Source organism: Vicia villosa, linkage group LG6, assembly GCF_029867415.1.
Source record: "Vicia villosa cultivar HV-30 ecotype Madison, WI linkage group LG6, Vvil1.0, whole genome shotgun sequence".
Lineage (NCBI taxonomy): Eukaryota > Viridiplantae > Streptophyta > Magnoliopsida > Fabales > Fabaceae > Vicia > Vicia villosa.
The window spans coordinates 67,187,494-67,201,742 of record NC_081185.1 but is presented as its reverse complement, the minus strand read 5'-3'; the positions used below and the strand labels follow the sequence as shown (position 1 = coordinate 67,201,742).

Genomic DNA, 14,249 nt, shown 5'->3' with positions numbered 1-14,249 from the left:
GAATCAAGTAGAGATTCCAATCACGGTATGAATTTATAACTTAGGATAATTTCTTATAATTTATTTACATTTAAATAAATCATGCATATTATGTTTTTGTTATGTAGTACTTTGATGAATTCTATTCTGCTTCTTACACGAGACTTAAGTTGGAAGAAATCAAAGAGGAATTGTGTCAATTTTATATTCAGCGACTATTCATATAGGTATGAATACATTATTGTGTAAAAAGTGTTATGAATACATTACTGTGTGACAGATTTTGATAATGACTTTGTGTTTGAGTTTCTTTGGTGGATGTTGGTTCATTTTGCTTAATATTAATTGACGATGATGACGTTGTTATATGAATCAAGTTTGTTGTTTGCTGAATAAGAGTGCTGGACTTTGTTTTTGTTGTTGTTGAGTTTGATTCTTAAATAAGTGGTGCTGATAGTTTGATTTGAGACTGGATTGATGACACATTACATAGGTGGATTGAGTTGCAAATCACATGAAATTGTTGCTAATAATATTGTTGATGTTTCTGAATGACAATTTGTTTTCTAGGAAAATTGGAAAATTTGTTTTCTGAATGACTATTAGTGCAGAATTTTATATGAGGGGATTGGGTCGTTCTGTGTTGCTTGCTCATTATTGTGTGACGGATTTTGATAATGACTTTGTGTTAGAGCCTTTAATTGTGTTTGAGCAATGTTAGTAGGATTTTGATAATGACCGTGTTGTTCTGTTCATACTTTGCAGGACCAGGACCGTGCGCTCGTCGGATTTTGAGAATTTCGGGCTTATATTCTGATTTAGTTATTGTTAGAGATGATTTAGTTATATGTATCTGTTGTAAACATGTTAATTGAACTATAATGGTGTATATATTTTATTTTGGATTATAATGGTATTATATTGGTATATAATGGTATATAATGTCCTACATATGGGTTTTTGTTGAAATAATGGTATATATAAGGCTTGAATTACATGTTTAGTGATTATTTTCAAAAATATTACAGGTTGAAAATAAATATAAATTATAGGTCGAACTGGGAGGCTAAAATTACAGGTTGCACTTTAAAATACTGCGTTTAGCAACGACAACGCTTTTAAAAACGCTCTTATATGCCTACCTACGAAAGCGCTTTCTAATTAAAAGCGCTGCCTAAGATAATAAAAAAAGCATAAAAGATAAAAAAGCGCTGCCTAAGATAATAAAAAAAGAATAAAAGATAAAAAAGCGCTACCTACGAGAGCGCTTTCTGGAAAAAGCGCTGCTATAGGGGTTGCTACGAGAGCGCTTTTCTGGACAAAGCGCTACTATAGGGGATGCTACGAGAGCGCTTTTCTAGAAAAAGCGCTGTTATAGGGGATGCTACGAGAGCGCTTTTATGGAAAAAGCGCTGCTATAGAGGATGCTACGAGAGCGCTTTTGACGTACCAAAAAGCGCTGTCTTTACCTACGGCAGCGCTGGCTTTGGCAGCGCTTTTAAGCGCTCTAAAAGCCCAAAAAAGTGCTGTAAAAGCTGTTATACGGCATAGTGAGACTAATTATAATTACTAAAATGGATTTTATGGATACTGTTTATAAAAGATTTCTTAATTGTTCTATATTTTTATTGTATTAAAGTATGCACATTTTATTCATGACCAATCAAAATTGTATAATAAGCTTTCAATAGCATATATGGAATAAATTAATGAACACAACAAATCATTGTATTCATTAGGATATATATATATATATATATATATATATATATATATATATATATATATATATATATATATATAAATAGAATTTTTGTGTAAATATTTGATTGAGACATATTAAATTGGATTATACTATTTTAAATTGACTGAAAAATAATAATAATAGTTTGTGACATATTTTAAACAAAATTATTACCTTAATTCATTCTTTAAATAAAATTATCTAATTATTGATTAAACTTAAATCTATCTTAAAATTATTTTAATCAAAACTAAAATAAAAATTATAAAAACAAAATTTAATGTATATTATTGGACATGTTTGAAATTATAGCCAAACTTACACCATTTGATTTTTTTTTTCATTTTAAAATTTTTAATTAAATTTTATTCAACTTTCATGTTTAATAATTTAGACTATTTTAACATTTTTTCATTAAAAAAATTATATTTCATTTTTGTATAAAAATAAATTTATCTAAAATATTGATTAAACTTAAATCTATCTTAAAATTATTTTAATCAAAATTAAAAGAAACTTAATAAAAACACAATTTAATGAAATTTAAATACCGTATTCTTACAATTTTCAATAACATTTCCTAAATATTAAATGTAGTTTGTCCCTTTCTTCTAATGAAAGTCTTCCTTCTACAGGAAGTCTGGATTCTACCTATCAAAATTTAAACACAATAATAAATTGATAATGAATAAAATTAAAAGAGTACTTTTTTTTTGGACTAAACATGCTCTGAAATTAGAGTACTCTCCACAAAGTAGCAATCTGGAATTAAAAAAAAAGGCTAAACTTAAAGGACCACAAGCTTAGCGTTGCCAATCTCTTAAAAAAAAAGATTCAACTTGACCCAATGAAACACAGACAAACTGAAAATCACAACCAAATATACCATCATGTGAGTCACTATAATAGACTCATGTAATCTCTAAAAAAGAAAAATCATAAAAAATAATTATAAACAATCATAACTCAAATGCAAAGGTACTTTTTTAGTTCTAAGTAATAGTTTAGAAACTTGAATAGCATTAGCCATTGAATTTTCTTGAGTCATCAAAGAAAAATCAAAAGATGATGACTTTGGATTTGTCGATACACAACCCAGATTAGTTGATGGACATGGTATAATTTTCCTGCAAGAGACTCTTTGAAAAAAATACAATCAGGTACAATGCAACAAACCAAGTTAGAATGATGCAGCTAAACAGAAGTTCCACACATAGTTAACCTCAATTGTGGATTTCAAATCATACGGTTATAATTACATAGTTTGTAAATTGATTTTAACCAATCCCAGTAATTGATTTAGATTGCACTTCCAAAATATATAATGCATGCCATGAGGAATGAATTCATAAACAAAATAAAACACTTCAGAGAATATGAAGTTGAGAGATCCTTTCATGTAGTGTGACTCCAGTAACAACTTCCGTTAAGAGGCAATTTTTAAATGTAATTATTAAAACATAATTCTTAAAAAACGTAATTTTAAGTCTTGAAACAAATATACCTTATAGTTATATTTTGAGATATTATTATTGTTATTATCATATTTAAGGATCAATTTTCAAATGTATTTATTAAAACATAATTCTTAAAAAACGTAATTTCAAATCTTGAAACAAATATACCTTATATTTTTGAATTTATAAAAACTATAAATATTTTAAATCAAAAGGTCCAATTACATCACTAAACTATTCCATTTACAACCATGAATGGAAAATGAGGATCTATATGATTAGGAATGCATTTTGTTGGGATGTTCATATCTTACATTTAAAATCTCTCCTCATAGCTTTATGAAGCTTTACTAGTACAATAATGACATGTAAATTAGGACAAGTTTAAGTGACTCTGTATTAGCATAATTTCGGTAACTTTCATTTAAAAATCATTTTCTCACATCAATATAATATACATTGATTATTCATGTATTCATCCTATTAAGTAAAGTAATCAAAGTCATAAGTACAATAAATTTATCCAAGTTATTCACTATAAATTATTTATATAAATATAAAGGTTGAACACGTGGCTTGATCATGTGCATCTGATTGATCATATGATCGAGAATTGTTAAATGAAATTGTATTTTCAATGTCCTAATATCACATGCTTGTATCATAGTTAGAACTGTCAAAATGGACTCGGCCTATCGGACCAACCCACGAGCCCTATATTTTATTGTTGGTCGGACTGCAAGAAGTTCGCTTGGACTGGGCTGGCCAAGCAGACTTTGGGCTACCCCATTAAAAATAAATTTATCAAATAATTTTAGTTAATTTTGGAGAAAAAAGATTAAGCTAAGATATGACTGCATAAGTGTATTTCAAGTTAAAAATAAAAGTTAAAGAGGATGAATTATGTTTTTAAGATGATGTGATTAAAGAAATGGTTGTGAAATGAAGAGAAAGTTTGATAAGTATTGGAGATAATATTCAGTTCCTTTATAGTTTTACAAAGATATCTTCGTGATATTCATATATATGAATGTTGATTTGATGAATATTTTAAATATCACTTAACTAAGTTTATGATTACTCTCTACTTATGTTATGTAGCTTTTATCAATTACATCTTTTTTATAAATTTAAAACTATAATATTAAAATTAGAGACTGGCTAGCCTATCGGGCCACAAGGACTATTAGAAATTGGATCAAACTATTTTTTGCAGCCCATTATGTAGTCGGGCCGATCCACTTTAGTCCCATTATATGTTATGACCCTTCGGGCCGAAGCGGGCTGGGTCAGGCGGCCCATTTGAGAGCTCTATTCATAGCTAATAATGTTAATGTTAGGTGGTTCACTAGAAACATTTATTTATGTAAGAAAAACGAGATGTGGACATTTATTTACTAGAATGGAAAATGAGAGAAATTACCAATCAAACCTTTTCCATGAAACCTTATTGCAATAGAACTAACACTCATTCCCTTTGCCAATGCGTATGTAGACAACTCCCTCCCTTTCTCAATAAATACTTTTCCATTTCTTCAAAGCAATGTTGGTGAGTTTTTTTTTAGTGAATATCACGACTCTTTATATTTTATCATAAATACAATGAGAGATTCAAGCACTCTTTATTTTTCTCAAACTTTAAATCAGCTACAATTCAATTGGAGCCATGCTTCTCAACTCTTACACCTTTGGGATCATCCTATTTTCTTTCCCTTAAAGATAAAGAGAAATCTTGTTAACATTATTTTGGAATACATGTTTCTTTAAATCCACTTTAAAAACATAATATTTCTTTAATCAAACCCGAGTAAAAAATAAATTTAATTTGTTTATAAATATAAATGAAGATATGAACATTGTAATGAAAATATAAACAAAAACTAGAATTTAATATTTCTCTTTGAAAGTGATATTAAGTTTTTTCTATTATAAATGATTATTTACATTGAAATGTAATGAAATTAAGTCTTACTACATAATATAAAAAATCATTTTGATTTTAAAACAACATACTAGTACTATTTATGATAACACGCATTTATAATTTTTTTTAACAATTCTTACTATGGAGGATTATTTAACTTTAAAAGTCAATGAAATTATATATTTTTATATATTGTTAAAATATCATTCATACGAAATGGCCCCAATTCACATGTCAGATGTATCATATTAAACTCTAAATTATGAATGAGTTAGGAAACACAATAAATTCAATTAGTTTTCACAGATATATTCATTTGAAAGTTTGCTTATTTATTTACTACAAATAGAGCAGCTAGTAAGCCAACCATACATATCATATATGAAGTGAGTATCACCGGTAAATCTTACTTCATTAACATCCTCAACATTCTAAAAAAATATTTGAAGGACATATATACTATTATATTTTTTTTATTATCTTTAAAAAAAATTATGTTAGTAAAACAAAACAAAATTTAAATTTGATCGTGATATCATCAATTTAATCTTTCATAAGGAATTTTAACATGAGCTTGCCAAAATCTAACATTAAACTTATAAAACAATATCTCACATTCCTTTATTTATTTTTATTTTTGTGTACTTATGTATGACCTCATCACACTATCTTAATAAAAATACAATTACATTCAAATAGTAAATTTTCCAATGAAAAGTATTATTAATAAACTTCAAGGACTCCAAAATAACGATAATAAATTTTATTGAATGAAAGTGGCTCTATTTTTCTATAAATAATTAATAAAATACATTCTCAATAACATTTTCAATATTTTCTTTTCCGATCATGAGACTTCATCTAACAATGGTGTTTATGAATTCTGACTTTGCAACTAAACAAAGTTTCTATTTCCTGTGAGAAACCATCTGTACCATCTAGCAGATTGTTTTGGCACACGTCTGAGATTATTAGCAAAATCAATATATATGAGCCCCCATTTGTCAGAAAAACCTTGATGAAATTCAAAAGTATCAAATGCAGACCACACAAAGAATCCTTTAACATTTACTCCAGCACTGTACATTTATAAAAAAATAAGTAAAATAATTTCGATCTTTTAACACATAAATCATAATGCATTAAAACACGATGTAGTAAAATAATAACTTACTCAAGTGCTCGTTTCACATAATTTATATGTGTTGCAATATAATCCATGCGATGTTTGTCTTTCAATGGCTGTGAAATTGTTCCTGAAGCGATACCTATGATATTAAAGAAAATTTCAAACAATATTAGTTAGATTAATCAAACTAAATTAATTAAAAATGTATTCTTTACAATTTTATAATAATATGCCCTAACCATTTTCAGTAATGTAGATCTTAGGGTTATTATATGTTTTCTTCAAGAATACTAAGACATTGTATAATCCTTGTGGATTTACAAAGCTCATTGTTGCATTATCCTACAAATTTTAAAACATTAATTATAAAAAATATAACAATAATAATAATAGTAATAATAATTTGTGTAAAACCTTCTTAAATCAATTAGTTATCTCACCCGTATTCCCAATATTGTTCCCTCGTCATTAAATACTGAAATACAAAATAGACAAAAAAATAAATTAGTAAAATCATGTTGGTATTTTTATTGAGAATATTTTAAGTAAATTAAAATTTATTGTGAAAAATAAGACCTGCCTTGTTTTATTGCCAAAGAATCATAATTGTCCAAACCCTTAATAAGAAATTTGTTTGGTTCATCTTTACCAAAAAAAGATCTATAATAATTTATTCCAATAAAATCTAAACTTCCTTTGATTAATCTCTTTTCCTCTTCACTGAATTTTGGAAGCCTATCTCTCACTAGCTCCTTAATGCTTGTAGGATAATCACCATTAAATAATGGATCCAAAATCCTGTTGTTATATTAAAAAAAAATTAAGTGCATATAATAAATATTAAAAAAGAAAAATTAATAGAGTATATGGAATAAATTATGAATTTAATTATAATATGTATAAAATTATTTTATATATATCAGTGTATATAAATTAAATATATTACTAACCATCCTGTAGAAAAATCCCTAAGCCTTACAGTTGCAGCTACATCCTCTGGTTTTCTACTGAATGGAATATAATCTTCAATGGACAAAACAATTCCAATTTCTCCACCTTGTTTTGCCTTCAACATTTTATAAAATAATTAATAAGAATTTAATTTATCCATTTTTTCATTAAATTGGATGCTATTAATTTTTTTCATGAGACAATAATAATACTAACAAATTAGTGTAAGAAAAAAGAAATTATACCTGATATTTTTCTCTGTATAACTTAACAGATTCACCATGGGAAAGGATGCATATATGCATCAAAGTATAAACATCTATGCATTCTTTAGTAATTTGGCAATTTTCTGGAATAGGAATATCAAAACCATGCATATAATTAAATATCGCCGTGATTTCTAACTCGTTGAATGTAGTCCAATGTTTTACACGATCTCCATAAGCCTTGAATAAAACATCACTATAATCCTTGAAATGTTTTCTGAATTTTTTTATAAAAAAATCAAATAATCAATACGAGAATAATGTAAAATTTATAATATTTTTGTTAAGCATAATAGTGAAATTTCCTTACATAATAGATGGATTCAAGAAGCCTCCTTTAGTAAAAAGGCTTAGTGGATAATCAAAGTGCAAAATTGTAACAAAAGGTGTGATGCCTACATACAAATACATCAAAATTTTAGAATTAATATGATGTTATCATAATAAGAAAAAAATTAGTTTGTGAATTTATTTTTAATGTGATTTCTAAATTCATACCATTAGCAAGTAATTCATCGATCAACTTGTTATAGAAGTCTATGCCTTCTTGATTTACACCGCCTTCTAAGGTTCCATCTAGATGGTTTTAAAAATAAAGAGAAAAATTAGCAATTAATTAATTAATTAATTTAGCTATATTATTTTATTTCAATACAAATAAAATAAAATAAATTACCGGGAAATATTCTACTCCATGCAATAGAAAATCGGTAAGAGTTTATACCAAGTTTCTTTAAAAGTTTCACATCCTCCTGCAAAATTATTCAAAAAATATAAATAAATGAAATTATTACCTCCTTCCCTAAATATAAAACCTTCTAGAATAAATCACGATAATTTTTGTTCTTACGCTATATCGCTTATAATGGTCTATCATTGTACCGCACTTATCAATATCCTTAATCGTTGCTGCTGCTAAAAAAGGTTAGTATACACAAAGTTAATTAGCATTTTAAAGTGTTAAGTCACTGATAAATACTTGATTCTTTAAATAATATCTTAGAAATTTGTAAAATAACCCTAGAATATCCAAATGAATTAACAAATTTATTTTCAACCTTTTTCACTCATAAATATTGAATCCCAAACACTTGGTCCTCTCCCTCCTTCATGAGCTGATCCTTCTATCTATATTCAATAATAATAACATGTAAATGAGAGACATAGAGAAATTAAATTATATATATATATATATATATATATATATATATATATATATATATATATATATATATATATATATATTATGATTGAGATATTCGATAATATATTTTCACCTGTAGAGCAGATGTTCCAACACCAAACAAAAAATCTTGTGGAAACGAGTTTCTGTTTACCACTTGTGGTGCTTTTCCTATAATTGTATAAGAATTTTTAATTTTAATCATTGGAATATAGATGTATATAACAAAAAATAAGGATTAGGGCAAAAAAAGTAATGCATATAAAAAACCTCGACCCTCCACTGGATTGTGGGAAAAGAAAATAATGAAGAAAATTGCCGCAAGAGTTTTGTGAATTCTTGGAGATGAAGTCACCTTCATTGTGGATATGAAGAATAAAAGAATTTAAATTTGATGTGGAAATAGTTTTAATTATATGAAAAGATGAAAATTCGTGTGAGATATATAAAGGTGAATAGTCAACGGAGAGAGGTTATTACATCCTGTACTTATGCGATTTTCTATTTCTTAGAATAAAAGAGGCATTTTCCACACACAAAAAATCGGTTCTATTATTGTTTAAAACTTAATTGAAGCTTCTCTTAAAAAAATTTGATAGAAACAACAAAAATACAACGTAATTGAGTACATAGAAGTTAGTTGAGAATGACAAATGAAAATTTATATATAGAAAAAGCTAATAATTCTTTGTTATTTAAAATTACTTTTGTTAGGCCAAAATATGTAAGGATACTTTTAATTTACTTATGCCAACAAAAAACATGTTTATTTGTTTAAGAGAGACCACAACATTATTATCATTTTAGTTGAATAAGTATTGTAAAAACATATTTTTATTGCATTGAGAAACATTGAAATCATGCAAATAAGTTTATATAATTCATGGATTTTACATAAATTAAAAAGGTTCATATGAATAATACGGCCAATAAAAGTGAATGTGTTAAAAATTACTCTTCATAAACTACTGGTAGCTACATTGATTTTTTTTTTTATACAAGAGAAGGCTATAGAACTCTAAAGAAGGAAAAACTAATCAACTACCTAACTAATAATATTACATGCCACCAAACACCCTAAATTACCCTTAATGAAAAAAATAATTGCTCTTAAGAAAGCCCTTTCTTGTAATTTGCTAATTCAAAATTTTATCCCACCAATCACATTTAACCATTCCTCTAAGTGGCACACATCTCCCTCAATCTCATTTGAAAAGACCCATTTTCCTTCACTTTTATCTCACTTTTCTCCTCCTCTCTCCCGAAACCCTAGCAGTTTCGAACAACATCTTCTCCTACCAGCTTCGTTCCCCTCGTCGGCGGTGTTGTTTTGCGCCGTCGTTCCCCTTGCAGTTCAGTTTCTACCATTCGAAGCGCCCGTGCCTTCCACATGCAAGAGATAAAGGTTTCTCCCTTCTCTGTTATTCATCATTGAGATTTTAAGTTTTGATTTTTATAAACCAGTTTCTCTCCCTCCTCAGTTTCTCAAGCTCCAACACAAGTTTCATTTCCTTCTTCTTCTTCCATTTTCAACTGAGTTATTCTTGTCTACTCATATTGACCGAAACATTTGTTCCATATTAATGTTCATTTCATTTTCCGCTTTAACTTCAAAGTTGTCACGAAGCACTTTTACAATGTTGTCGTTCTTCGATTTTGGGGTTTGCTTTCTCTGTGTATTAATTTTTTTACAGTGTTGTTGTTCTTTGAATTTGTGGTTTGGTTTGCTTTTTTACAATGTTCACTCTTCATCCATATCGTAGATTTTGTTTTTTACATGGTCGAAAGTTTTGATTTTTTTATACAAGATGCAAAGATTTGATTTTTTATAATGTTCAACGCTATTTTTTTGTGTTCTGCATTTTTCTGGATTTTCTCTATGGTTCTTTACCGGTTCTTTGTATGCAAACACCATTTTCATGTTCATGTACATATTATGTTATTACTCTGTTATGACTTGGATAGTCAGTATTTTTCTTTCCTGCTTTGACTGTTTATAACTCAAATTTCAACTTTCGTCTTTGTTACTATGTTATGACTTGGAGAATTAACATTACAAAGCCACTTACTTTATTTTTCATATATATTTACATTTTGATGATATCATTTTTCACTGGTTTTAACTCTTACAAAGATTTTTTTTATATCTGGTATTTATCACTTCTTTGTGTCAAATATCAATTTTCATTTACCATTTTCATGTTAATAATCATTTCCTGTTGTTACTCCTTTAATAATAATGGATTTGGCTATTTTGTGCTTTGTACTTCACTTAATGTTCATTTTGAATAATCATGGTTTGTTGTTCTCCTGTTTCATGATTTCAGCTGTGCAGTTAGTCATGACCATCGGTTGTCATACTCACTTATTCTTGGTGTTGTCAAAGTTCATGTATAGTCCTTTATTTCACATGAATCATACATCCTGAGTTTGTGATTTAATTTCTTCTTTAACATGGACATATTTCATCCTTGCAGCCACTAGAAAGCTCAATATTTCAAATGCTTGGAATGGTTATAAATTACTTATCAACTATGACCATCCTCAAGTCACTGAATTCAAATCAAAGTAAGTTTCTGACATACCTTTCTTTTATGTTATTCCGCTAATACTTTGTATTCATCCAGTTCTGCTTACTATTTTCCCCAATTTAATCCTATTAACCATAACTTGTGCTTTGATGTATTTCTAAATATGTATGGTTTCTTGTACGTTTAGGTTTGAAGAAATAATGCCATCTCCAGTCGTTTCGCAAACACATTCACTCAATTTTGATTCACAAGGGGAATTTGAAGACAAATTATTCTCCTGTATTAAGGATGTATAAACCATTGGGGAGATGATATGTATTAAGGATGTTAGTTCATCTTATTACAGAAGAATTTATGGTTTCCCTTTTTAAATTTTAGTGTTTTTAAATGCCACCTTTGTTCTTCCTAGGAAACTTACTGCAATACCTATGATACGACTAAGAGGTTCAACCAAAATCATTTATGCTGGTATTATGAGATTTTTCCAACTTGTAAGAAGACTAACAAATCACCTAGAAACCTATTTGAATGCAACTTCTATGACGTCAAGTCTCCGCCAATAACCAAGTAAAAGAGCCTTTATTACTTGATATGATTCTTATTATGCATTCATCTCAAATATTTGACATTCAATGCATTCATGGATTAAATATCTATTGCTTTCTATTAGGTTTAAAATTGAGATCGACGTTGAACATGAAAACAAGGTTGGTACTTTTGTCTTCTGGGATAAGGAATGCATACTAATTGTTTGTATGACTGCTCATGATTTAAGAATACTGATGAAGCAGGTTCGTATTTCACAAAACAGATTTATTAATAACATTACTATGTTTGATGCCAAGTTTGTTATTATTCAAATCTTTAAAGTGGTCTTCACATTCCAAAGAGCCTGTTTTGTATCATATTAATGTCATTTATTAACATTTTTTCATATACCTTATCCCTTCATGGAATTTTATGAAATTTGGACAAATAAAACACGCTGGAATTAACCTATTGGCGTTGACTATTAAATTAAACAGGATGATTTACTGCTTGGTAGTTGGATTGAAGGTATAGAAAGTGGTGGTTTGAGCTTTTTCAGTGACATAACACTTCTTCTAATCGATGAGCCTCACCTGCTGAATGATACCTGTGGAGCTGTCTTGGAAGCAATTGTTAGCAGGATAAAAATTGCGTCTCGCAATCCAAAAATGAAATTAAATCCTCTGTCTTAGGTCCTCTTCCTCACTTTATCTGCAACAATTCCAAATATTCAGGATCTAGGTATTTTTTCTATTTTACTTGACGTTGTCACAATATTTAAATATCATGTAAGCAAGAATGGGATGAACTTCATGCAATATACGTACTTTTGCAGCTAAAAGGATCTTAGTTCCCGACCAAGGCATCAAAAGGTAGTTTTCCAACTTTACATTCATTTCTGGCTTTGTGCTATAATGCTGCAAGTCAATATCCAGAAATTTATTTCCTTTTGAATGTTCACATGTTTGTGTTAGACGCTGGCCTAAAGATCTAGAGGGGGGGTGAATAGATCTCACTAAGTTTTTACGGATTTTTCTACTGACTCGAGCGAAAGCGGTTCTGAATCGACTTGCGTCTATTCCGGACCGCTATTGCAAAGGTCGTATGTGTTTCAAAACCAAAAAGTAAGTGGAATTGATGGTGAAGTAATATGATGGCTAACCAATACGTTTAACAACTGAAAACCAATTAACTTCTAGATTGACAACTTTGATTTGCAATGCAGTAAGATTGGATTAAGCAAAAACACAAACACTTGGTGATACGTTCAAATTGATAGTGATTCAAGTTGTGGTGAATTGTGATGTTTGTGCAGAACTTTAATTCACAATTTTAACACTTGAATCGTTGATCAATTTTGCACTTATAACCAATTATGAACAGAAAGTAAAAGAGAAAGTAAAAGCGACAAGAACACGATATTTGTTTAGGCAGTTCGTCGATCGTCCTCGCTACGACTACGTCTGCCCCCAATTCCAAATTGAAATTGGGTAATCTTTCATTAATGTTGAAAGTAGTATATACAAAGAAGATAACAAAGCGATAAACGATAAACCAATTATGTCGATCCTTTGAATCTTCTTCCCCCTTAATCTTGAGCCAGATCAAGGTTATCCAAGAGCTTCACTTTGATTCCCTTCTGCAGTGTCTTGATTCCTTGAACTCCCCGTTCCTCAATCGTTACACTCAGCCGAATCCTCAATGAACGCCTCTTGATAAAAACCCCCAAGAACCACCCGTCGTGGAGGACAAAACCCGCAGATTTTATTCACCAACAAACCCCACAAACCTTCACCCACTAGGAATCTTCAATTCCGTTCCATGGACGTTATCGAACTCATCACTAACCCGCAACGCAAGAATGATTATGTGTAATTGTGTTGGAGATGATGAAGAACGAAGATGAGAAGCGTTTGTGTATCTTTCAGTCGTTGGTGTTTGTTGAATAATTACCCTTGCACAATATATATGATTGCATAACAGTTAGAACCAAGAAAAACTGATTTTTGAACTTTCTTGATCAGTTAGGTCGACCACTTGTAGTGCTTAGGTCGACCTAACAGAGCTTGCAGAATTTTGCTCCCAGTTAGGTCGACCTGTTGAAGGAGTAGGTCGACCAGAATCCTCTTCTGATGCATTCTGGGGACATTTTCACAGATTAGGTCGACCTAGTTGATGTGTAGGTCGACCTAACAGGCTGGTATGTAGAATTCATCAATTTAGGTCGACCTAAATGATGTGTGAGTCGACCTAGCAGGGATATATGAATTTTTCTTCATTTTAGGTCGACCTGGGTTGATGGTAGGTCGACCTAACTGCTGTTTTTCTGCATTCTTCTTGTTTTGCTTGTGTTGAGGCAACCTATAAACATATAAACATAATGGGTTGACCTATGAGAGATCAATGCTTGCTTTTCTTTAAGTTTTCTGCTTCCGTCTTGTTGTTTGAATGCTTATTTGAGTTTGCCATGAATCAAAAACATCTTTGAGTGTAATCTTGTATTCACATACTCCCCCTTTTTGATGATGGCAAACCATTCGTCTAAGCTTTGGTAGTA

At 29.5% G+C, this 14,249-nt stretch overlaps 1 protein-coding gene across 1 annotated transcript; it reads right to left on the bottom strand.

The window, feature by feature from the left end:
* Window positions 1-5,999: 5,999 nt before the first annotated feature.
* On the bottom strand, window positions 6,000-8,994 carry LOC131613806 (furostanol glycoside 26-O-beta-glucosidase-like). Its single transcript, XM_058885447.1, has 14 exons — window positions 8,904-8,994; window positions 8,728-8,804; window positions 8,509-8,578; window positions 8,301-8,359; window positions 8,127-8,202; window positions 7,949-8,026; window positions 7,761-7,845; window positions 7,430-7,667; window positions 7,184-7,299; window positions 6,814-7,031; window positions 6,674-6,708; window positions 6,473-6,575; window positions 6,279-6,372; window positions 6,000-6,183 (listed from the first exon to the last, which is right to left on the bottom strand). Exons 1-14 carry the CDS (start codon window positions 8,992-8,994, stop codon window positions 6,000-6,002), a joined length of 1,524 nt encoding a protein of 507 aa, XP_058741430.1.
* Between the last annotated feature and the right edge of the window lie 5,255 nt (window positions 8,995-14,249).